The 24,683-nt window shown below is 43.4% G+C and overlaps 1 protein-coding gene and 1 pseudogene across 1 annotated transcript; both read right to left on the reverse strand.

Moving 5' to 3' along the window:
• Positions 1-4,898: 4,898 nt before the first annotated feature.
• On the reverse strand, positions 4,899-6,545 carry LIPT2 (lipoyl(octanoyl) transferase 2). Its single transcript, XM_045818127.1, has 2 exons — positions 6,060-6,545; positions 4,899-5,566 (listed from the first exon to the last, which is right to left on the reverse strand). Exons 1-2 carry the CDS (start codon positions 6,523-6,525, stop codon positions 5,337-5,339), a joined length of 696 nt encoding a protein of 231 aa, XP_045674083.1. The 5' UTR covers positions 6,526-6,545; the 3' UTR covers positions 4,899-5,336.
• Positions 6,546-15,589: 9,044 nt separating this feature from the next.
• LOC123805333 lies at positions 15,590-15,911 on the reverse strand (annotated as a pseudogene).
• Positions 15,912-24,683: the final 8,772 nt, after the last annotated feature.

Below are 24,683 nucleotides of genomic sequence, written 5' to 3' on the forward strand. Positions count from 1 at the left end.
CTCTCATGGCACTTGTAACAGTGTTTGCAAATATTGTTTACAGACATGTCTCCTCCACAAAGCTGTGAGCTCTTTGAAGGGAGGGATCAAGTCTAGCCCATCTCTGTTCCCAAGGCTGGCATAGAGATGGGTCACACTGGCTAGACTGTACCAGGCATGTTGTTGTCTTCAATTCCCAGAAAGAGAGATTGAGGGCACCTTAGCCACTTGGAGCCTGTTGAGATGAAGGCAGTGCTTTGTAGACTGGAAGTCATGTTCTGTGATAAACAGAAGAGGAATCAGGAAAGTTTAACTTGAAAAAGAGACCACTTCTGGGACAGCACTGATTCGCTGACACAGACTATTTCTGGGCATCTCTGTGCCAGGATGGCACAGGGTTCTGTGCCAGGCCCTGGTCTGGTGCTGAGCGGGCCACAGATGATGCAGCTACATCCTCCTGCCTGGAGAGCTCCCAGGCTGGACTGGGTCAGACATGGAAACAAGGACAATACAGTGGGGCCAGTGCCGCCTGGGGCGGGTGGGGGAGGGGGGATGTAGGTGGGGGGAGGGCCAGGAAAGACCTCTCAGAGGAGGCCTTGCAGGAAGGCAGACTTATGGTAATGTTGAGGACGGGTTTTACTTTAGGGCGAGGAGTAACTTTCTAACAGTCAGAATTGTGCAAGAACAGAGGGCTACCTGCTCCACATCTGGGATAGATTTTTCTTAACTTTGTAGGTATTATAATATGGTATGATAACACGTATGGTAAATTATAATTTGGTAAAGAGAAAAATCAGATTTAGAGCACAAAAAGCTAATTTCCTCAGGGCTTTGGAGAGAGGCTTTTTCCACGAAGCAAGGTGCACCTGGTCACACTGCCGGAGCTGGCTGTGTTGGGGGTCCTGCTAACCCTGCCAGAGGAGCAAGGCGCAGGACCAGTCATTGCACTTGGTCACGTCCTCACGCTCAGCACTCATTCGCTGGACCCTGGACCATCTGTTTGTTTGTGGAGAAAAGGGCCTGCACAAACAAGAAGGGGCTTTCTGGAGACGGGAAAGCCAGGGTGTTAAATATTCTCCTTCATATGCTGTGCTTCCTTCCTGGAGTAAGGGCCCCAGCAGGAAACCAGAGGTGGGCTCTGTTCAGGAAGGAAGGAGAGTCAGCCAACCTTTGTCCTTCAGCTCTGCATCCTCCCCAGCTCTGCCAACCCATGGTCCACCTGTTCTTGGAGGCATGTCCCTTCTGGGATGCCTGCCCCATTCACCCTCCAGAGGCAGCTGTGAAGAGGGGAGAGACCCAGACTGGGCATCAAGAGACTGACTCTGTCCCTAAGTGCATGACCTCATACAAGTCACTTAGCTTCCCTGAGCCTCAGTTTTCTCATTCACAGAATAATCCTACCTATCTTTTCATGCTGCCAGAGGAGTGAACGAGATTGCCATGTCTCATTCTTGGCCCCACACTACTTTTCTGCCTACTGCTTCTCAGTCTCCTTGGCTTGCTCCTCCGTGGCCTGTGCCTCACAGCTCTCAAGCCTCTGCCCTCCTCTTCTGCCTCCTTGGGCTCCCAGACCGAACCCGTCACTCATTGCACCTATTCTCCAGATCCACACGCCAACTAGCCCCCTCCACGCGTGCCTCCCACAAACATCTCAAACTTATCTGAACTTGAACTCGCCTTCCTCTCCAGACTTGGTCTTCATCCAGTGTTCTCCACCCCAGCAATACTTCTAGCATCCGGCCAATTGCTCAATTGCTGGGGATATCCTTTGTCTCTACTCCAACATTCAGGGTTGCAGCAGCAGCCATCTTCCACCATGTAGCCTAGGAAACATAAAATGCTGATGGAACCAAGAAAAAACGAAGCAAATGCACCAAGAAGCCTGGCAGAGAATAGGAGAGAAAAGACTATCAGGGTTTGTAGAAGTCTACATGGTCTGATTCTGTTCTTGAGCCTTTGCTTAAGTTGGTCTGAGTTGGGTTTCTACACTTGCAAATAAAAGAATCTCTACTAATGTAAACACTGTCAGTTAGAATAGGCTAGGTTATGTTGTGGTGATCAACAACCCCCACATTTTGGTGGCTTAATTCCACCACATGTCCATCAGCAGCAGGGCGCTCAGCTCACTGCAGTCTCTCAGAAAGTAGCCAGCATCTTAGCTGTTGTTGATCACTGTTTCACAGGGAAAGAGAAACTTGAAGGGATCTGTTTCACTGTTCCAGCTCAGAAATCACATGTCACCTCCATTCATAACTCATTGACCAGAATAAGTTACCTGGCCCCACCCAACCACAAGGGGGCCACAAAGTGCAATCATATCTTGTGCCTGAAATAGTTGGTGAATTAACCTTAATAACATACATTTCCTGCTGCCTATTCTGTGCCAAGCTCTGTGCTTAATGAAACCGAGGCTCAGGAAGGTCAGGTAACTCAGCCACCACACCATGCAGAATGATTCTCAGTGGTCCAGAAAGATGGGGCTGGCTGCTGAATGAGAGGATTATTTAAGAGGGGTAACACATTACCTGGTACTAAAAATATATGCTGAGTAATTTCTTTCTCCCATCTCTGGACAGCATTCACAAACATGCTGTGTGGTCACTTAGGGCTGCTGAGGAGGATAGTCAATTATCAGATGGGTAGCAGCACTGTGCACAGCCTTCCAACCATGAGAATCTAACTCCACTTTTCCTAGAATAATTATTTCCCTTCCTGGCAGTAATACTGCAAGATAATTGACTACTCCCTGCCTCCACACTCCTTCAATAGCACTGTTGGCTCCATGGGTAGGAAACTAAGGCCTAGAAAGGATATGGAGAAATTATGGGTGGACAAAACACTAATCAGCTAATACTGAGTGTCCATGACATGTAAAGTATACCATTCTGAGCCATTAAGACAGTGTTTATAGCAGGAAAGGAGCATGAGAAAGAGACTTATGAGGTCTGTCCAGAAAAAGTCCAGCCATGGTTAATGTAATGAGAGTGGTTTGTGCTACTTTGATGTAACCTGGCAGCCAAGAAGAGGGGACTGGAATGTTCATGCGTCAACAATGACATTTCACTGTACTAGTCAGTGGGTGTCTTAGACATTGTTGAGTGAGCATGTGTATTGTGTGTCTGTTGCATTCAAAATGGCTGAGTGAGTAGAACAATGAGTCTACATCAAATTTTGCGTTAAGCTTGAACATTCATCTGTGGAAACCATTGCAATGATTCAGAAGGCCGCAGCTATGGACAACTGGTGACTGGCGACTTTATCACAACAAAGTGCCTGCTCATGCATCATGTCTACTACAGAGATTTTTGGTGAAACATCACATCACCCAGGTAACAGCCTGACTACAGCCCAGATTTGGCATCCTGAGACTTCTGGTTCTCCCAAAACTAAAATCACCTTTGAAAGAAAAGAGATTTCAGACTGTTGATGAGATTAAGGAAAATACAATGGGACAGCTGATGGCGATTGGGAGAACTGTGTGAGGTCCCAAGGTGCCTACTTTGAAGGGGACTGAGGCATCATTGTCCGATGTACAATGTTTCTTGTATCTTCTCCATAAATGTCTATTTTTCATATTACATGGCTGGATATCATCTGGACAGACCTCATATACCTGGGAATTAGTCCTGGCTTTGTCATTAATTTACTGTGCAAGTTTCTGCCAAAGTCTTGGTTTCATCTTTATACAACGAGGAGACAGGAATATACCTCTAAAGTCCCTTTCATCTTGAATAACTGATATAAATTATGTGCAGAGCCAACAATCAACCCTCAGATGTGGGAGGACTCACCCTTCTTGGAAGACAGTGAGGCCACAGAACCCTGGGAAATTAAAAAGACTTCAGATGTGATATTGTCTAAAGATGCATTTTTCAACATTGTTGTCACTAGCCACACGTGGGCTCCCAAACATTTCAAGTGTGGCACACACTGAGGTATGCTATAAGTGTGAAATGCACAGATTATCTGGATTTAGTACACTTCTTGTAAAATATTTTTATACTGACAATATTTGGGGTCCACTGGGTTAATTAAAATGTTATTAAAATGAGTGTCAACTGTGCTTTACTTTTTTAATGCCCCTACTAGAAAATGTAAAACTATGAGGCTCACACTGTACTTTCATCATACAGTGCTTATGTCAGAGAAAACTGAAGCCCAGAGTGGGTACATGGCTTGCCCGTAGAACCAGGTCTGGAACTAGGGTTACCTGACTTTTCATTCAAGGCTCTTTCCGCCCTTCCTGCCTGTGGTAGCCAGTCTCCAAGATGGTCCCTAATGAGCCTCACATCCCGCCGTTCCCATGTAGTCCTTTCCACACTGAGTTAGGGCTCATTGATTAGGAGACTGCAGAAATGACTGAGTGATTTCCAATGCTGGGTCATAAAAGGCATTGTGGCTTCTACCTTGTCTCTCTGGCATTACTTGCTCTGGGGGAAGCAAGTTGTGGGGTCATGAAAACATTGAAGTAGCCCTTAAGGAGTGGGCCACATAGTGAGTAACTGAGGCTTCCTATCAACAACTGGCACCAACTAAGCATGGGAGTGAACCATCCTGGAAGCCGATCCTTTAGCCCCAGTCAATCCTTCAGATGACAGCTGCCCCAGCTGACATCTCAACTGCAACTCCTGAGAGATCTTGGCCCAGAACCACTCAGCTAAGTTCTCCCAAATTCCTGACCCACAGACTATATATGATATAAAAAATGTTTATTGTTGTAGGTTGTTTTGGGGTGATTTGTTATGCAGCAATAGATAACAGATATAAAGCCCTGTATCCTTAGAGATCTCATATAAGAAAAACTTCTATCTTTGGGAAATTTTCTTATCTTCTCCCAGCCTCTGGCCTGGTTTAGGTTACCTAATTAAAAGTAGCTATCAGACTTGGAGAAGTCAACCCAGAAAGACAGGATCCCATTCTATTCTTTAAAGAAAATTTCCCTTTATTGCAGAATGCAATCACATCACCTTTACCTGGGCCATCGTAGAGACACGATTCCTACGAAATCAAAGGAACTGGAACCCCAGAATTGCCCAATTAAATACGGCATTGAGGAAGTAATAAATAATCGAGAAATAACACCCTAAGCTTAGAAAATGACACCAATAGTAGTGCTAAAACATTATATTTAAATAGCATGTGTTACTTTTCATGTTATCACTTCTATGAGGTAGGTGGGGAAAGCATAAAAAAAACAGGTTACATATGAAACCAATGGCTAAGAGCTCCTGATTTGCTCATAGTCTCATGGTGAGTGAATGATAGGGCCAAGTCTAGAATTTGGGTTTCAGTGACTCCAAGTCAGGCTTGGTGCTTTCCAAGGCAGCACCTTCCCGCTGTGATAACATGAACATCCTTTAGCTGGAACTGTCCTCTGAGATCAAGGTGCACTTGTAGGTCTCCTTAAAAGCCTCAAGGAAGGGTGGTATAATTTCATCCACTGTGACATGCCTCTGGAGCTCCTTACTCAGGGAAGTGACGCCTGTCCCAACCAGCCCGCAGGGCACAATGTGCTCAAACCACGTGAGGTCTGTACAACAGTTCAGAGCCTGGCCGTGGGACGTGATGTGCCTTCCACAGCGGACTCCTGCAAGACAAGCCAAAGGGTGTTAGAATCGACACCGTCCCTCCCCAGGCTTCAGGATCCCCCTGTGTGTTGAGGGAACTGGACCAGGTCACTGATTTTCAAACTTTGTTTCTGGACTACCCAAGGGGTTATGCACAGATCGGAGAGGGGGACAAAGTGAGGGGAGTGGTGTGTGGCTCCACAATAATTGTGCTTATTATAAGGAATACAGAAAATGCCTTTAACACAGATAATCTGTTTCTTTAAAGAAGTGTGAAAACCAAGTGCTTTTATTGTTTTAACACTGTGAAGTAACCTGGCAATTCACTTCTCCTGTCTCTCCCTTTGGAAAGTTGTACAAGATGACTTCTGGGGCCCTTCTGGCTCTGAATATAATACTTCAGTGAAAGAGGCTTAAAAACTCTAAAGCCAACCGGGTAGTTTTGACTGAAAGCCCGCGCGGGATAAACCTCTATTGGCCCAGCCCCGCCAGGCCCATCCCCGCAAAGCTCACCAATAGCGCAGATCTTTTGCTCGCCCAGCCAGACGCCGGTGTAAGGCGGGGGCCTTGCGCGAGCGCCCTGCAAGCCCTGCAGCTCACAGAGACGCACGGCGCACGCCTCCAGCGCTGCCACGTGGGTGCGCAGGCGCAGGCCCAGGCGCCGCAGGTCAAGTACTGGATGGCAAAGGAGCTGGCCGGGACCGTGGAAGGTAGCCAGACCGCCGCGGCCTGTGGCGTGCACCTCGGCGCCCAAGGCCCGCAGCCGCGTCATCTCCTCCGGTGTCAGGCCGCCGCGGAGCCCGGCAGTGTACACGGGCCCCGCCGGCTCGCAGAGCAGGAGCGCGCCCGCCTCAGTCCTCGACAGGGCCTCCTTGGCCGGCTCTGCCTGCAGCAGCCGCAGCCAGTGCTCCTGCAGTGCCAGTAGCTCGGCATACGGCACCCGACCCAGCCGGACGAGCCTCACCACGGCGTGTTTCATCCCGCTAGCCCATGCGCCCGCGCGGCCCCGCCCCTGGCCTGGGCCCGGGGGCGTGCTAGGAGGGGCGGGGCTTAGGGGGAAAGTCCGGAGCCCTAGCTCTGAAGGGCTTGTTACAGGCTTTCATTCATTTCAGAAACCGGTACTTAGGGCCTGCGCGTGCCTCAGGCGCTTGATACGGTGGTGCACATATACCGGGAGAAATACGATCTGTCCTGGGAAGCTTATATTCTTACAGCAGGTAGTAAGCAAGCATTAAAGCATGAAATGAATAAGGTTCTTTCACATACTGATAACCACTAAGGAAAGAAAAATAAAATAGAATAATGTGACATTCTCTAGGAAGAGTCTCAAAAGGAGGTTAAAGTGCTGGAGGTTTATTGGGGTGGGGGCGAGGGTGGAAGGTGGGAGATACTTTCAAGACCACGCCTGTTAAGGGAGGGATAGAAGCAGGATTAGGCAGAGGGAGAAATGAATCTCAGCAGAGGCCTCTGCCAATCCCAAAGAATGATCTGAACCTGGGATAACCTTTCAGAATTGTTTCAAATTAAAGAAGGGTGGAAGAAGTTTATATTCTTGTATTGACCAGTGGTAGACAGAGACTATATCTGGAGAGGTGCAATAACTTGGCAAGGCTGCTTCCTTCAGTGGAGGACAGTTCCTAGAGAGGAATTATGAGCCATGAGCAACCACCTCCCAGAAACTGGGGGAATGACTGGCTAGGTCCTGAGGGTGGATCTGGATAACAATACTCATTATGTTGTATTGGAATGGTATTAAAAATGACAAATCCGAATTCATTCAATAAACTTACTGAATACCAACTATGTGTTAGGCCCTCCACTGGGTGAAGAGGGTGCACAAGGCCATGCCACCCTTGTAACCCTAATAGCGTACGGGATCCAGTTTTTATGTTCTCAGTGTATCTTCCAAATCTGTCTTCCAAGCTGCAACCACAGATCATTCAATGGAAAGAAAAAAGAATGGAAAGAAAAAAGAATGAAAAGAAGAAAACAGAAAAGTGTAGATGTAGAGAATGATGTAACAAATTACTGTTTGCCCACCATCCAGACTTGTCAAATTTTAGCTTTTAAAAATTTTACTCAGGTATTTTTAATTTTAGAAACTAATAACATTGACCACTCCTGTAGGTATCTAAAAGACATTTCATTAATATAAACATAAATATCATAAGCAAATATTAGCAGATTGAATCCAGCAATGTGTAAAAGGATTAATGCATCACGATGAAGTACTATTTATCCCAGGAATACGCTCTAAAATCAAACAATGTAATTCATCATAAAGGAGAAAAACTGTATGATTATTTTCCATAGATGCAGAAAAAGCAGTTGCCAAAAATCAACACCTACTCTTACTGAAACTCTCAGCAAACTAGGAAGAGAAATCCCCCAATCTGATGAAGCGTATTGGATCAAATCAGGGTACAGATGAGAGAGAAACTACACAGGTAATATTTTATTTCATTAAATTTTTTTAATTTGTTGATTTTAGAAGGGAGGGGAGAAAGAGAGACAGACAGACACTGATTTGTTGTTCCACTCATTTATGTACCCATTGGTTGATTCTTGTATGTGTTCTGCCTGGGGATTGAACCCACAACCTTGGCATATTGGAACAAAGCTCAGGCCAACTGAGCTACTCAGTCAGGGCACACACAGGTAATATTTTAATTAAATTCTTTATTTTGAGACCATCGTAGACTACTTTGCAATTGTAAGGAATAGTAGAGAGATGCCCAGATTCCCCAAAGGTAATGTCCTGCCAATGCAAAATTAGATCTTGATGTTGGTACAGTAAAGATACAGAACATTTACACCACCACAAGCCTCCCTCATGTTGTTCCTTTATATCTACTCTACTCCTTAAGTCCTGGCAAACAATCATCTGTGTTATATTAATGGAATGATACAGTATGTATACTTTTGGAATTGGAAATTTTTTACTCAGCGTAATTTTCTGGAGACTCATTCAGGTTGTTGCATGTATCATTAGTTAATTTCCTTTTATTGACGAGTAGTGTTCTATGGTATGGATGTGCCACAGTTTGTTTAAACATTCACTCATTGAAAATAATTAAGTTATTTCCAGTTTTCAAATGTTCTGAAAAAAGCAGCTACAAACATTCATGGACAGGCATTTTGTGTGAATATATGTTTCAATTTTCTGGAATAAATGCCCAGGAGTGTAATTGTGTGTTTAGTTTTTCAAGAAAATGCCAAACTGCTCTTCAGTATAGCTGTACCATTTTACATTCCCACCAGCAATATATATATAGATGCATATATATATACACACACACATATATGTACATATATGATCCAGTTTCTCTGCATTCTTGCCAGCATTTGGTATTGTCATTATTTTTTTAAATTTTAAACATTCTGATAGGCTTATAGTTGTATTTCATTGTGATTTTAATATGTATTTCCCTAGTGGCTACTGATGGTGAATATCTTTTCATGTGCTTATTTTCCATCTTTATATACTCTTCAGTGAAATATGTTTGTGCCTTTTGCCCATTTTCTAATTGTGTTTTTTTACTGTTGAGTATGGAGAGTTGTTTTCTAAATATTAGTCCTTTGTCAGATGTGGATTGTGAGTAGTTTCTCCCACTCAGTGGCTTGTATCTTTATCTTCTTAACATGGTCTTTGGCCAAGCAAAAGTTTGTAATTTTGATCAAGACCAGTTTATCCAATTTTCCTTTTATGTATCATGCTTTTAGTCTAAGAAGTCTTTGCTTAGCCCTAGATCCTGAAGACTTTCTTCTGTTTTTCCCTAAGTTTTGAAACTTTGGTCTTTTTTTTTTTTAATCTTCACTCAAGGACATTTTTTTCATTGGTTTTAGACAGGAAAGAAGAGGGGGAGAGAGAGAGACATCAATATCATGGAGAAACATCAATCAGTAGCCTCCCGCATGTGCCCTGACCAGGGGTCAAACCTGGGATCAAACCTACAACCAAGGTATGTGCCCTGACCAGGAATTGAACCTGCAGCCTTGTGGTGTATGTGACGATGTTCCAACCAACCGAACCACATTGGTCAGATTTTTTTTTTCTGTCGTGGTGTCCCTTTGCTCTAGTCCCTTTGCTCCAATTGTTTAAAAGGCCGTGTTTCCTCCATTTAATTGCTTAAAAAAAAAAGAGTTTATTTATTTATTTTTAGAGGGAGGGGAAGAGAGGGAGAAAGAGAGGGAAAAACACTGATTGGTTGCCTCTTGCACATCTCCAACCAGGGAACTCCCTTGCAACCCAAGCATGTGCCCTGACCAGAAATCAAGCCTTTTGGTTCACAAGTCCTGTGCACTCAATTCACTGAACCACACCAGTCAGAGCCTGGCCTTTTCTTTTTTTTCTTTTTCTTTTTTTCTTTTTCTTTTCTTTTCTATTCTCTTTTTCTTTCTTTCTTCTTTCTTTCTTTTTTTAAGCTTTTATAATTGCTTTTACATCTTTGTCAAAATTGGACATATTTGTGTAGGCCATTTTCACAGTTCTCTTTCACTGATCTGTGTGTCTTTCCCTCCATCAGTACCACCTATTCTGATTGCTGTAACTCCAGAATGTCTTAAAATTAGGTAGTCTGATTCCTCCCACTTCATTCTTCTTTTTTCCAAAAACTTTTTAGTTATTCTAAATTATTTTAATTATTTGCCTTTCCATATAAATTTTAGATCAAGTCTTATCTATATCTAAAAATCTTCATGGGATTTTGATAGGAATTGCATTAAACCTGTACATCAGTTTGTGGGGAATTGGCATAATTGCCACATTGGGTCTTTCAGTCCATGAATATGGTATATCTCACCATTTATTTAGATCATCATTGACTTCTTTCATTAGTGTTTTGTAGTTTTCAGCATACAAATCTATACATGTTTTGTTAGATTTATGAGATCTGTCCAGAAAAAGTCCAGCCATTGTTCATGTAATGAGAATAGTTTTCGCAGCATTGATGTAACCTGGCAGCCAAGGAATGTGGATTGCAATGCACATGTGTGAACAATGATGACTTCACTGTACTAGTCAGTAGGGGCGATAGGTGCTGTTGAGTGAACATGTGTACTGTGTAGCCCTCACATTTAACATGACTGAGCAAGTAAAGCCACTGAATCTGCATCAAATTTTGCATTAAGCTTGATCATTCCTCCACGGAAACTATTTAAATGATTTGGAGGACTGCAGTTATGGCCAACTGGTGATTGGCAGCTTCATCACAACAGTGTGCCCGCTTATGCATCACGGCTGGTACAGAGTTTTTTGGCAAAACATCAAATCATCCAGGTGACTGAACCCTGCTACAGCCCAGATTTGGTGTCCTGTGGCTTCTGGCTTTTCCCCAAACTAAAACGCCTTTGAAACAGAAGAGATTTCAGATTGTCAATGAGATTCAGGAAAATACAGTGGGGCAGCTGATGGTGATTGGGAGAACTGTGTGAGGTCTGAAGATGCCTTCTTTGAAGGGGACTGAGGTATCACTGTCCTATGTACAATATTTCTTGTATCTTGTGTCTTCTTCAATAAATGTCTCTATTTTTCATATTACATGGCTGGATACCTTCTGGATATACCTCATATATGTAAGTATTTCTCTCTCTTTTGGTGATTCTAAATGGTATTGCATTTTTAATTTCTGTGTCCATATGTCCATTGCAAATGTCTAGAACTACAACTGATATTTATATGTTCATCTTGCATCCTGCAGTATACCTTGCTTAACTCACTTATCAGTTCTAGGAGGTTTTTTGTATATTCCTTAGAATTTTCTACACAGGCAATCTTGTTGTCTGCAAATACAGTTCTCCTTTCTTTCTTTCCAATGGGTATGCCCTTATTTAATTCCCTTGTTTTGCTTCACTGCACTGGATAGAACTTCTAGCATTATGTTGAATACGCGTAGTAAGAGCAGACATTCTTGCCTTTTTCTAACCTTAGGAATAAAGCATTCAGTCTTTCACTGTTAAATGTACTGTTTGTTGTAGGTTCTTTGTAGTTGAGCTTTATCACGTTGGGGAATTTTCTCTCTATTCCTGTTTTCCTGAGAGTTTTGATCATGAAAGGTATTGAATCTTGTCAAAAGCGTTTTTTTTTTTTTTCAATGATTGGTATGGTCATGTGATTTTTCTTCTTTAGCCTGTTAATGTGGTAGGTTGCATTGATTTTTGAATGTTGAATGTTGACCAGCCTGGAGTAGTTGAAATGAATCCCACTTGTTTATGGTGTATAATTCTTTTTATATACTGTTGTATTTGGTTTGCTAATATGTTGTTGAGGATATTGCATCTAAGTTTAAGAGAGATATTCATCTATAGTTTTCTTTTTCTGCTTCTTTAGTTTTGATATAGGGTAATATTGGCTTTGTAAAATGAATTGGGAAGTATTTGTCCTTTTCCATTTTCTGGAAGAGACTGTGTAGATTATCTTCATTCTTTTTTAAACATTTGGTAGAATTCTCCATGAAACCATCTGGGACTGAAGATTTTCTTCTTGGGAGTTTCAAAATTACAAAATTTCTTAACAATTATAGGACTACTCAAATTATCTCATGATGGATGAATTTAGTAGTTGTGTTTTTCAAGGAATTGGCCCATTATGTCTAAGTTGTCAAGGTTATGGGTATAGAGTTGTTTGTAGTATTCATTACTATCTTGTTGATGTTTACATGGTCTGTAGTGATGTCCTTTTTGTCATTTCTTATGTTGATAATTGGTGTGTGTGTGTGTGTGTCCCCCTATCAGTCTTGTTACTGGCTTGTCAACTTTATTAATTTTCTTCAAAGAATCATTGTTCCTCTTGTTTTTATGTTTTCAGTTTCATTAATTTCTGCTCTTTATTATTTCCTTCCTTCTTCTTGCTTTGTGTTTATTTTCTTTTTTTTCCTCTATGTTTTCTAGATGGGAGCTTAGGTAATTGATTTGATATTTTCTTTTCTAGTGTATGTATTTAGTATTATAAAATTTCCCTCTCAGTGTGACTTTATCTGGATCCCACAACATTTGATAGGATCTATTTTTATTTAATTCAATATATTTTTATTTCTCTCCAGATTTCCTCTGACCTATGGGATATTTTTAAGTCTGTTGTATTTTTGTTATCTTTCTATTACTGATTTCTAGTTTGATTCCATTGTGGACAGAAAACACACTATGTACGATTCTGATTCTTTTAAATTTATTTTTTTAATGGCTCAGTGTATGGTTCATCTTGGTTCATGTTCTGTGAGCACTTTAAAAGAATGTGTATTCTGCTGTTTGGGACAGTGTTCTATAAATGTGAATTAGGATATGTTGGTCAGTTGGTGAGTTTTATATACTTACTGATTTTCTTTCTAGTTGTTCTACCAATTGCTCAGACAGGGGTGTTGAAGTCTCCACCATAATTCTGAATTTAGCTATTTCTCCTTCAAGTTCTATCAGTTTTTGCTTCACATATTTCGCAGCTCTGTTGTTTGGTGCATATCCATTAGCTCCCAATAAGACTGTCGTCACTTCAGATGCCATCTAAACTTTGTGGGTCCCCTGGCCACCTGAACTTCTTATCAACTGGCTACAAATCCTGAGGTTCCTACCTCAGGATTTGCATTCAATAATTTGCTAGGACAACTCACAGAACTCAGGAATGTGCTATATTTACAATTATAGCTTTATTGTAAGGGATGCAAATCAGGACCAATTGAGTGAAGAGACACATAGGGTCCATCTGGGACAGTCCTGAATGCAGAGTTGCCTTGACCTCTCCCCAAGGAGTCTGGTGCAGCACCCTCCTGGCACATCAGTGTGTTCACCCACCAGGAAGCTCTGCTGAACTTTGTGTCCAGAGTTTTTATTGGGGTTTTATCACACAGGCATGACTGATTGAATCGCTGGCCATGTGAGTGAACTCCATCCCAGTCTTCCTCCTCTCCCTGGAGATCAGGCTGGCTCACAGTCCCAGCCCTCTGATTGTGGGGTTGGTCCTTCCAGTGACCAGGCCATATCCCAAGTTCTCGAATCTCTTAGCAGAAATTCATGTTTATGGTCTAAATAGCACATGATAACAAAGACTCTCCTATTACTTGGGAAATTTCAAGGGTTTAAATCCACCATCCCAGAAATCAGGGACAAAGTCCAGTCAAATTCTCTATTACATAAGACATATGCATTATTATTGCCCTGTTTTGCAAGTAAGTAGATGCCTACAGAGGCTGCTCAAAGTCACGTAGCTTGTAGCCAGCAGAACGAGACTCAGACCTAGATATGTCTGATCATAATCTCAATACTCTTCTCCATTCTGTGTAGTCTGAAGTACTTGTTCACTATTTACAGGATGAATAAGTGACTAGGAAAACATCAGAGATGATTCTGAAATTTCCAGCTTGGGGGATTAAGAATGATCAAGGTCTTTCTAAGAATTTTTTTTTTAGATACATGTATTTTATAGATCATATCCAATATTAAAGTATTTCTGTATCCTGTATCAAATGTTATTTCTCTGCTAAAAATATTGGAGAGGATTTTTAAAATTTTACTTTGAACTCATTTGGCTTTATCTACTTAAATTATGGCAATATTTGATTTCTTGGCAATCACAGTCTGTACATATAATGTTTACAAAGTGAGACAAGCAAACTTGCAAGTGATTTTAAATTGTAATCAAGCAGTTATGAGTACCAGCTCCACCTCTTAAGGTATGCATCACAGCCAGGGGCAAGGCTACCACACTGCACAGTGGCTGGGAGCATCATTCACCTAGACCAGCATTTAAATGTGCCCCCTGGAGTCATCCAACGCAGTAACCCTACCCAGTGAGTTAGGGCAAAGATGAAGAAGAGTCCATGTTCCCTACACAACCAGGAGTAGTAGGTGTCACTCCTACTCACTTCCCGTGTCCATAACTTAGTCACATGATCACATCTAGCTTCAAGGGGGGTTGGGAAGTATCTTTTGTATAGTGTAGTCTGTGCCCAGTTAAAACCCAGGTGATCCATTAATAAAGGGAGAAGAGGATATATGGTACTCACTGTCACTATTTTATTGAATAACTAATAAAATTGCCATAAATTTACATTGGTAGACAGCTGGTTAGATATTTATTTAGATTCTATAGCTTTCTTTTTGTGGTTTGGATCCTGCAAAAAGAAAAAAAAAGAATGGGAGGATGGTATTCTTAAACATTTTTTAGGTCCTTGAAAAGCTAGTCACAAGCTCTAAGTGGGGCCTGTGCTGCTTAATGGATACAAGACCGGTGAGGATGATGAGGCCGTTAACTGAAAGGGAGCCCGGGGGTGTGTAATCTCTCTTGGCAGCCCCTCCTAGATAAGAAGGTAGTTGCTGAAAGACCAGATTCAGTATGAAAGTTGGGAGTTTAGACCCTCAAATATAAATATCAACTAGTCCTTATATAGTTGGGGAATGTCCAGGGGTTGGGAAGGAGGAAGGGGGTTTGTGGGGAGGAGACAGGGAATAACAGCTAGAATGAAATTCCAGCCAGGGAATGAAATTCTAACAGGGCCAGGAAATTGGGAAGGGGAACAAAATTACATGGACAGACACGTACAATGGTGGGTTTCAGAGCATATCACAAAAGTCCTTGTGAGTCATCAATGACAGTGCTGTTGTTTAAAAATAAATGTAGCATTTAGATAGCTCCAGGCCCTGAAGGAAAAACAGAGGTTGGATTACATAAAGCCCTGTCCCAGGTTACCTACAGTCTATAAATAAATATGTATGAGGTGGAGAATTTAATTCAAAGGACTTGGTTCCTGTAGAGGAGGAACTCAGTGCTCTAGCTGAAGAATGGTCCTGATGTGAATTGGAAGGAGCCCTAGGCCAGGAGAGTGGGGATCAGGGTTCAAGTTCTGTGTCTGTCTGTGTATTTGAGAATGTGAGCTCCTTTGGGATAGGTAACAAATAGTGTGATCTCTGGATCCCCATTTAGTCTTAGTGCCTGGCACACAGTAAGTTCTTAGTAAACATTCGCAGAACCAATGACTGATTTGTTTTGTTTTGTTTTGTTTTTTGTTTTTTTGTTTTTTTCCTGAACAGGTTTTATTGCTCAGAGGGCATGGGGTTCAGTATTTCTTGGCTGCTGCCTTCCTCAGGCTGCAAGGACGTTGCTTAGCTCCTCTCTCTTCCTCTTGGCACGGATGTGTGTCCCCACCCTTTTCTTGATGAACTTCAGGGCCCTCTTATCCTTAGAGACCTTGAGCAGCTCCATGGCATGCCTCTTATAGGGGACAAAGCCACACACCTCTCAGATCATGTCGCACACGAACTTGGTGTGCTTGGTGAGGTGCCCTCAGCAGTGGCTGTGTGTTGGCTTGCTCATGTTCTTTGTCACTTTGTGGCCCTTGTTGAGGCCCATGGCCATGGGGTAGCGGAGAGCCATGGCTGCTGTTCCTCAGTGGGGCCGAGGTGGAAGGGCTGATTTGTTAAATAAATAACTACCTGTGTGTCCTTGAACTGGGACCTTTCCTTGTGGATCTGGACCGTGAAAGGAAACAGTCAAGGTGGCCTTCAGCTACCTACTGACCCTAAATTTTCAGGACATGAGGACTGATATTTGGCTAACATCACCCTAAAAATTGTGTACCCCATAGCATGCTGAATCCAACCTAAACTCAACCCACAAAGCTCAGCTCAAAGACTGCCTCCTTTGTAATGCCTCCCCGACCCCTGACCTCAACAAATTGTAACTCTGCTAATACAGTCTGCTGGGCTATTGTGAAGTGGGTTTGTCACCCTCCCACCCCCCACTTGACCTGTGACCTGTGATCTGAGAATACAGAGTAAAGCTAACACTTATGTTGTATCTACAATGTTTTGGGCACCCTAAAAGCTTTCAAATCATCAATGTGTTTAGTATCTTAACAGCCCATGAAGTAGTTACTATGTTTTTCTCATTTCACAGATGAAGAAACTGAAGCACAGAGTGAGTAACTTGCTTCCCATTAGGCAGCAAGTAAATGGCAGGGACAGAATTCAAATATGGGTTGTCAGACTCCAGGATCCTTGCCCTTAACCAGGACTCTGTCCTATACCTCTTTAAATACCCCATAGCACACATCTCATAGTTAGGCAGATGGTAGTGCACAGAAAAAATGTTTACTGAATAAATAAACAAAAGCAGTAAGATGGGAAGCTGGTATTAGACGGGCACATGGTTCCTCTGAGCACTAATCAACCTATTGAGCCCCATCCTTTCCCCAATATGTGGGGTTAGGGTATTGTTCCATCCATCTATCCAGCCAGCCAGCCAGCCACCCACCCATCCATCCAGCCATCCATCCATCCACCCATCTATCCAATGAACAGTTACTGTACCCCACCCCACAATGTGTGCAGAATTGGCACAGACATGTCCACAGACAATGGCAGTATAATATGACATGAGCTACAAAATAGCGAGAGAGCCACTAACTGCACAGGCATACAATGATTCAATAAAATTTATTTAACTCTGGGCCTTACTGTGAATCAAAATTATCTGAAAATCTTGATTATTGCAATGTAATTAGTGATTTTGCTGGAATGAAGGCAAGAAAAAATTTATGAAATAATCATTTATGAATCTTATATTTCTTTTTTACTTGTAAAGGTTGGGCAAAAGTAGGTTTACAGTTGTTCATATGGAAGATAATAGAGTAATTAATACATAATAATACGAGAATTAACTCTGTTTCGCTTGCTCACAAGTAAAGTTACTTTTACCCGACCCTGTATAGTATTGTCCCTCAACAGAATGCCATTAAATTCCATAATCTTTGATATTTTGCCTACTTTCGATTAAAAAATCCATAGCTTTTGAGAGAAAGAAGCCAGACACAAAAGAGTGCATATTACATAATTCCACTCATATGAAGCCCTGAAACAGGCAAAACTAGCTCAGAGTGATAGAAATTACTGTAAGGTGCTTGTCTGGGGCAGAGGACAGGGGACATTGGCTGCGAACAGGCATAAGGAAACTTTTGGGGGTCATGGAAGTATTCTGTATTTATGATTGATTGGCGTGGTGATACACATGTGTACACATTTGTCAAAGGTCTTATACCTCAGAAAACTTAAGACTTAATCTTTTAATAAATAACTGATTTAATTCAATGTATAACATATAAGTATTTAGACTTAGGATATGTGAGCCCCACTGTATTCTTCCCTGGGCTCTAGGGATGATGACACAGTTTTCAAAGAGCACCTGGGCAGATGATGGCCCCATCCCTGAGGCGGGGAAAGCACAGGGTGGTTAGGTTTGGTGGGAGCAAGGCTCAAATATAGCCGGCACATTTCAGGACTGACTTACTGGCTGTGTCCATGGTGGAAACCACTGCTACTCTGAGTCCCCTTGCCCCTACCTCCACCAGTTGCCTGGACTTTCCCCTGGGACTCTCAGATCCTCCCACTCTCCACCAACTAAAGGGCTAATACCTGGCATAGTGATGGATGCTGATCCCAAACCCCGGGGACCTGTTTGTGCCTGTGCCCTAAATATTTTTAATTTACTGCTGGTGTGATTGGGCAAGAAGGCATGTAAGTCAGAGTTCATTTGGGGAAATACAAAGTTAGAGACGACTATAAAGCATCCAGTGGAAATGTCAGCATCATATTTTATATGATCTGGGTAGAAGTTGAGAGCAGAGGTCTGGGCTGGAGATGGAGATGGCGACTGTTGCTCCCCATTGCCTACGAATCAAGGCCAGACTTCCTTAGGTGGGCCGTGTGGGCCTTCCTGGTCCAGCTCCCAACCCGCCTTTTAGTTCCGTCTCCTGCCACCACCCTGCTAGGATCCCTGCCATCTCTCTGTGTTATAGACCATGCCGTTCCCTCTGCCTAGAATGCCCCACCATGTCTTCTCCACTGGTCACCACCCTCCTCCTCCTCCAGGGAGTCTGGAGGGGGCTCCCATGCCCCCTCTTCCCGAGGCCCTGCCTCCCAGGGCCCTACAAAAGGAGGAGGGCACCCTGCCGTGCGCCTCTGCTCAGACCCCCGCCTCCTACACTGGGCCTCACCTCCTCCAGATCAGGATGAGGTCAGGTAGCTCTGTGGGCCCAGCAGACGCCCTAATATGGAGCAGTTTTCCAGTAAATATTGAAGGAATGGGTGGTGATGCAGAGTCCTGACTGCATTTACCGCAGTCCCATCCTCACCCACAGCCTCTGTGCATGTGGAGTCACACATTCGGACGAACTAAACTTGGTCTTGAAGGAAACGGCTCTTTACAGGCGAAGACCACTCCTTCGAAATCACTTCTCACTGTCTCATAGCCGGGAAAGAGCACACAAATGAAAAGAGTCAATGAGCCAAGTCAGACAGAACTGACTCTCGGCCTGGCCTGAGCTGACTGATGTTTACAGAAGTGTTTGGTGGTTCCGGACACTGGGAGTAGGGAGTTGTTAATGGGTGCAGAGGTTCAGCTTGGGACGGATGATAAAGTTTTTGACATGAATAGTGGTGATGGTTGAGCAACAATTTACATTTACTTAATGCCACTGAACTGCACACTTAAAAATGGGTTAAGTGGTAAATTTTATGATACATATATATATATATATATATATATATATATATATATATATATATATATATAACCACAATAAAAAATAAGCAAATAGATAACCTGAGTAAAAGAAACCAACCCCCCCCCCCTCCCGCCACCATGCACACACAACAAGCCTGGTCCCAGGTCCACAGTGGGGGGTCCATGTGTCTGTGTTTCCTTTGTTCTGGGTTTCTCTTTACCTGGCTCCAGGGCCTCGTCCAAGAGGCAGGATGAGGGAGAACAGGATGGGTGTCAGAGAGAGGAAGTGACTAAATATTGAACGAGGATCTGGTGATTGTGGGGTCAAAACCAAGACGGCCCCCTGGGAAGGCCAGGCCCGAGGAGGTGGGCTGCCTCCCTGCCTGGGAGGAAGAAGGATGTCCGGGGATCGGAGATGACACCAGTGGTTTTGGCCATGGGAAAGAAGTGAGATATCTAAATTAAGGAGGAAGGCTGGTGGGAGTTGCAGGATGTCCATTCTGGCCCATGTTGCAAAAAAAGAAAGGCTTCTGGAAGTAAATCTATACATAAATAAATAAGTATAGGTTTTTTTTGAAAACCCTCAAATCCACTTTCTTGGTCTACTTTACCAAGGATGTGGATGGCATAATGAGCTGAGAAGGGAAACAAAGAGATTTGAATAGATTCTGGCTGCTGTGGAGAAATTACAAACGAGGTCTGACGCTATCTTTGTTTTCTTTTTCATTATGAAAAATACCTTGCCTGACATGGGCACCCTGCCACCATTGGGAGAGCCGTGAGAATCCAGCTTGTTCCCAAAACACTGCCATGGGGAGGCGAGGTCACAAGGGAACTTGCTTTCCCCCAGGGCAGCTCTGACCAAAAATAAATAAATGAATAAGTGATAAATAAGTAATGTCCTGGAAGCAACCCTGAAATAGGAATCGGAGCACTCGGCCTCGGTCTCGTGCTTTCACGTCCTGGTGGGGTGCCCGGGCAAGTCGTCCTCCACCTGTTAGTCGTAGCCCTCTTGCAGGGCTGTTCTATTGCTAGTGTTCTGTGAGTCTAGGGTATACTCTTTTAAAGCTCTTGTAGAGAACAACAGTAGGAGTGTGGAGAGCAGAAAGAAAATGCCGAGCTGGATGGTGAAGCTGAATGTCCCAGAGCTAGAAGAGAGGTCACTTAGCGCATTCATTCATTCATTCATTCATTCATTCATTCAATATCCCTCTCTGAGCAAATACCCTGCGCCTGGCCCTGTGTAGGAAAGTGAGGACCAGAAATGGATCAGATTCAGTCTCTACCTACCTGGAGCTCACAGTCTAATAGAGGGGATGATCTGGGCTTGAGGTAAGAGGGTAAATGAGTGAACTGCTCAGCTGGTGGAGGCCAGAAAAGGCTTCCAGAGGAAGAAATCACTCAGCGGACAAGCAGAAGGCACCGGGCAGAAAAGGGGGGAAGCAGAAGAACAGCATATACACAAATGTGTGACCCAGTGATTCTAATCCAAGGGGACGGAGTTTAAATGGGGTCTGTCAAAATGAAGATTTTGCAGGACTGTGACCAGAGAAACATGGCAGGGGCTGCCTGCTGCACGCAGAGCTACGGGCACACCAGACACGAAAGGACTGTGCCACAGTCAGGTTCAAATGTGATCTTTGTCATCTTAAATTGAGGTTCTATTTGAATGTATAGGTTTAGTAGTTTTGCTTATCTTCTGTTTGTCTTGGTTTAGAGTTGTAGAAGAACTGTAAGCACAGTAATATATATGCTGAGTATTGTGTTTATAAATATGTAAATTATATTAGAATTAAAATAATTTAAGTCCACTTCGGTGTGAGTCTGGGGGAATTTTAAACAGGGGCCCTTCTATTATGTGAGTTGGAAAAACATTCTGTTAGCTCCTTGGAACTGTGCTCACTGTTAAGGATTTCTTTTTTGAGTCGAAGGGGGTCTGTCCTGCTGCCACCCGAGATCAGACTGACCTCCAGAAAGACGAACCGTGACCTGTTATTAAGGAGTTCAGAAAACAGTGCACAGGGCTCTAGGAGGAGACTGCATCTTCAGGGTTAGGCATGTCTAATGTTTACCATTTTCGATGGTTTCTGCTGCAGCCATGCCACAGAGATCACACCGTAGCAGTAGGTGCTATGCAATTTGGGTAAAGTCCGTAGGTTCTCCAAAGTCCAAGTCCCTAGTCTGTAAAACATGAGTGCTAATGAAGCTACACAGTGGTCTCCTGTGAGGATTAATTGGATGAGTGCCTGGAATACAACAATAATAGTTGTAGTCATCATGAACACTAAACACATTTCTTGTTTTATCTCACCTAGTCTTCCCAACAAGTCTGCATGGAGGTAGTTCCTCTCACTTTTATAGCTCAAGAAACAAGCTCAGAAAAGTGAATGGAATTTACTCAAATGGCTAAACTGGGATTCAAACTTAACTCTCAGCCATGCAAGTGGCCTTTGCTCATGACAGTTACTCCAAATACTCACACCCCGACAGCCCCACCTATGGAAATCCTGCCTGCCGTTTAACAATTACGCTCTCCCCCTGTGTGCTTGGCCACCTTTGGTTGGTTGGCCTCACGGACTGCAGGAATTTAGTTTAGCTTTGTATCACACAAGGTCAGTTCAATCAGGACACACACCCACTAGGGTGGGGAATAGGGACAGATTATCTGGGGTCTGGGAACAATCAAATGTCCTCTGGCTTGAGCCCCCCCACCCAGTGAAGTCACCTCCATCCCAAGCCCCTTACTAGAAAACCCCACCACTCCTTTCCGTTGACCGGGTCCCCAGGGGTTCGCAGAGGTGTGTGTCGTAGCACTGAATGGGACTGAATGGAGTCAGGAGACATGGGTGCCAGCCTCTGCCCTGCCACTACAGCTTCTGATTTAGACAAGTCGTTGGAGCTGTCTGGTCCTCACACCCTGTGAAATGGGGTGCAGGTGTGAGTGGAATGGTGCATGGTGAAGTCCTACCTATCTCTAACCTCTTATGCTTCTCAAGTTGTAGCCAGGGTGCTGACATGAGACCTGTGGCCAGATTAAGCTTCTCGGAGGAGGGTATTTGCTGAGGGTACATTTATTGTAGTGGAACTTCATGAATTATAGCAAGGAAGGGAAAATGGACATTGAAGACAAAACTTACCATAGTCACGCTGGCCTTCCAGGGACTGCTGTATTCATCTGCAGAGACAAGAGTGTGTTCGCGTAGACAAAACCGTGGTCAGCCTTTCCGGGTGTGAAAGCTGGGCCTTTCCTCCTCACTCCCTGAGTGGGGTGTGATCTGGGTGGGGAGGGCAAAACGAAGAAAGGAACAAGTTGTACTGTGTAAGGAGTAATGAGAGTGTAGGGAGTGTTCATGGGCAGCTTGAGTAAGAAGCTGAAGAACAGAGAGGGGAGAGTGATGTGAACTCTAGAGAGGGGAACGGGGAAAGATGTAGCCAGTGGAGAAATCCTTCTGATGGGATGGCTAATAAACGTCTTTTTTTTTCATGCTATGCTCATATGGAATATTTCTTTTTAAGCTTTTAAAAATTTTACTGTATTTTTTCATTATTATTTATGCCTCCTATTCCCTCTTCCCACCCCTTGTGACGCTGCAGTCACCACACTGCTGTTTATGTCCATGTGTTCTTTCTCTTTTTTCCCTTTTTAGCTCGATCCTTCCACCCCCGACCTCCCCATAGTAAATATTTTTAGACATAACATTTGACATTCCATTTCTTTCTTGTCTGTGACGTAAATCACTCTCCATCACCTGTAACGCTCCAGTAATAGCCTTGTGCTAGTACCACTTTGGGAAGGAGGTGGAGGCGGGGGCTGGGCCTTGAGGAGGTGGGTGTGGCGTCGGGGAGGAGCGAAGTGGCTCAGAAACCCGCACAGCCAGGGGCGCAGGCGTCAGACACGGGGCCCACAGAGCTGCTGTCCAAGTCCGGTGCCGCGGTGCGGCGCACTGGCTAGAGGAGGTGTTGTGGAGGGCTCAGAACCGGTTCATTTACTTTCTTATTCCGTAACACTTTATTCAGGTGTAATTGTCATACAATAAACTGCACACACTTAAAATGCCCAGTTTGATAAGTTTTGACCTGTGAACACACCCGTGGAACCACCATTAATCATTATAACGAACCTTTCTATTAGCCCCGGAAGTTTCCTTGTGCCCTTTTGGAATCCCCTCCTCTGACCCCTTCAAGCGTTCCCAAGCAACCACTAATTTGCCTTCTGTTACTATAAATTAGTGTGCATTTTCAAGGATTGTATATAGATGGGTTCATATAGTATGTATGTTTTTTGTATGGCTTCTTTCACTCCACGTAATTATTTTGAGATCTATCCGTGTTGCAGCATGCACCAATAAAAAATTCAGTCCTTTGTCTTACTGGGTCATATTCCATTGCATGAATATATCAGTTTTTTTTTTAATCTGCTTACCTATGGATGGACATTTGGGGTCTTTCCAGTTCAGGAGTATAACAAACAGAGCTGCTATGAATATTTGTGTACAAGTTTTTGTATGGGCATTTGCTTCCATTTCTCTTAGGGAAATGTGTAGTAGTGAAATGGTTGGCTCATATAGTAGGAGTATGTCAAATTTTTAAGAAACTGCCTAGAATGCGCCCTGACTGGTGTGGTTCAGTGGACTGAACACTGTCCTGTGATCCAAAAGGTCACCAGTTCTATTCCCAGTCATGGCACATGCCTGAGTTGTGGCCGGGTCCCCAGTTAGGGGCATGTGAGAGGCAACCAATGTTTCTCTCACACATCAATCTGTCTCTCCCTCTCCCCTTCCCTTCCCCGTCTCTAAAAATAAATAAATAAAATCTTAAAAAAAAAGAAAGAAGAGAAACTGCCTAGAATGTTTTCCAGACTGGTTGCACCATTTTCTATTTCTAACAGCAGAGTGAGAGAGTTACAATTGTTCCACATCTTCACCAGCCATTGGTGTGGTCAGTCTTTTTATCTCAACCATTCTAACAGGTATGTCCTCGTATCTCACTATGGACTTTGTATTTCCCTAATGACTAATGATGTTGAACATCTTGTTTGCCATCTGAACTAATACAATATACATATAATATCATGTAGCATTTAACTTTTTGAACATATGGAGTACATTTATAACAATTATTTTAATGTCCTTACCTGTGAATTCTAACATCTATGTCAGTTCTGGGTCAATTTCAATGGGTTAATTATTATTCTCATTCTGAGTCATATTTTCCTGTCTCTTTGCACATCTCCTAATCTTTGATTAGATGTCAGACATTGTGATTTCTACCTTGTTGAATGCTGGATTCTTTTGTATTTCTGTGAATACTCTAGCTTTGTTCTGGGGTACAGTTAAGTTACTTAGAAACAGATCCTCTTGGGTCTTGCTGTAATGGACAGCTCCCACCAGGACTACAAGGTGGGCAGGCAAGGGAGGCGACCAAATAAAGCAGCGCAGGTGCGAGGAGTGCTGAGACAAAGGGAGCATCAGGGAGTTGTACAAGTTAGTGTAAAGGAGGCACTGAACCCAGCTGGGCTGTCAAAGCGTGACTTCCTTCAAAAGGGGTGATTACTGGACTGAGTCTTTAAAGACATGGAAAGTTGAGCAGTGTGAAAACTCTGGCCGCTAATGATCTTGGAGCTTCAAGTGCAAAGTAGTGGGACAGCCTGG

Source organism: Phyllostomus hastatus, unplaced genomic scaffold (assembly GCF_019186645.2).
Source record: "Phyllostomus hastatus isolate PE091 unplaced genomic scaffold, TTU_PhHast_1.1 phas_scaffold_317, whole genome shotgun sequence".
In the NCBI taxonomy this organism is placed as follows: domain Eukaryota; kingdom Metazoa; phylum Chordata; class Mammalia; order Chiroptera; family Phyllostomidae; genus Phyllostomus; species Phyllostomus hastatus.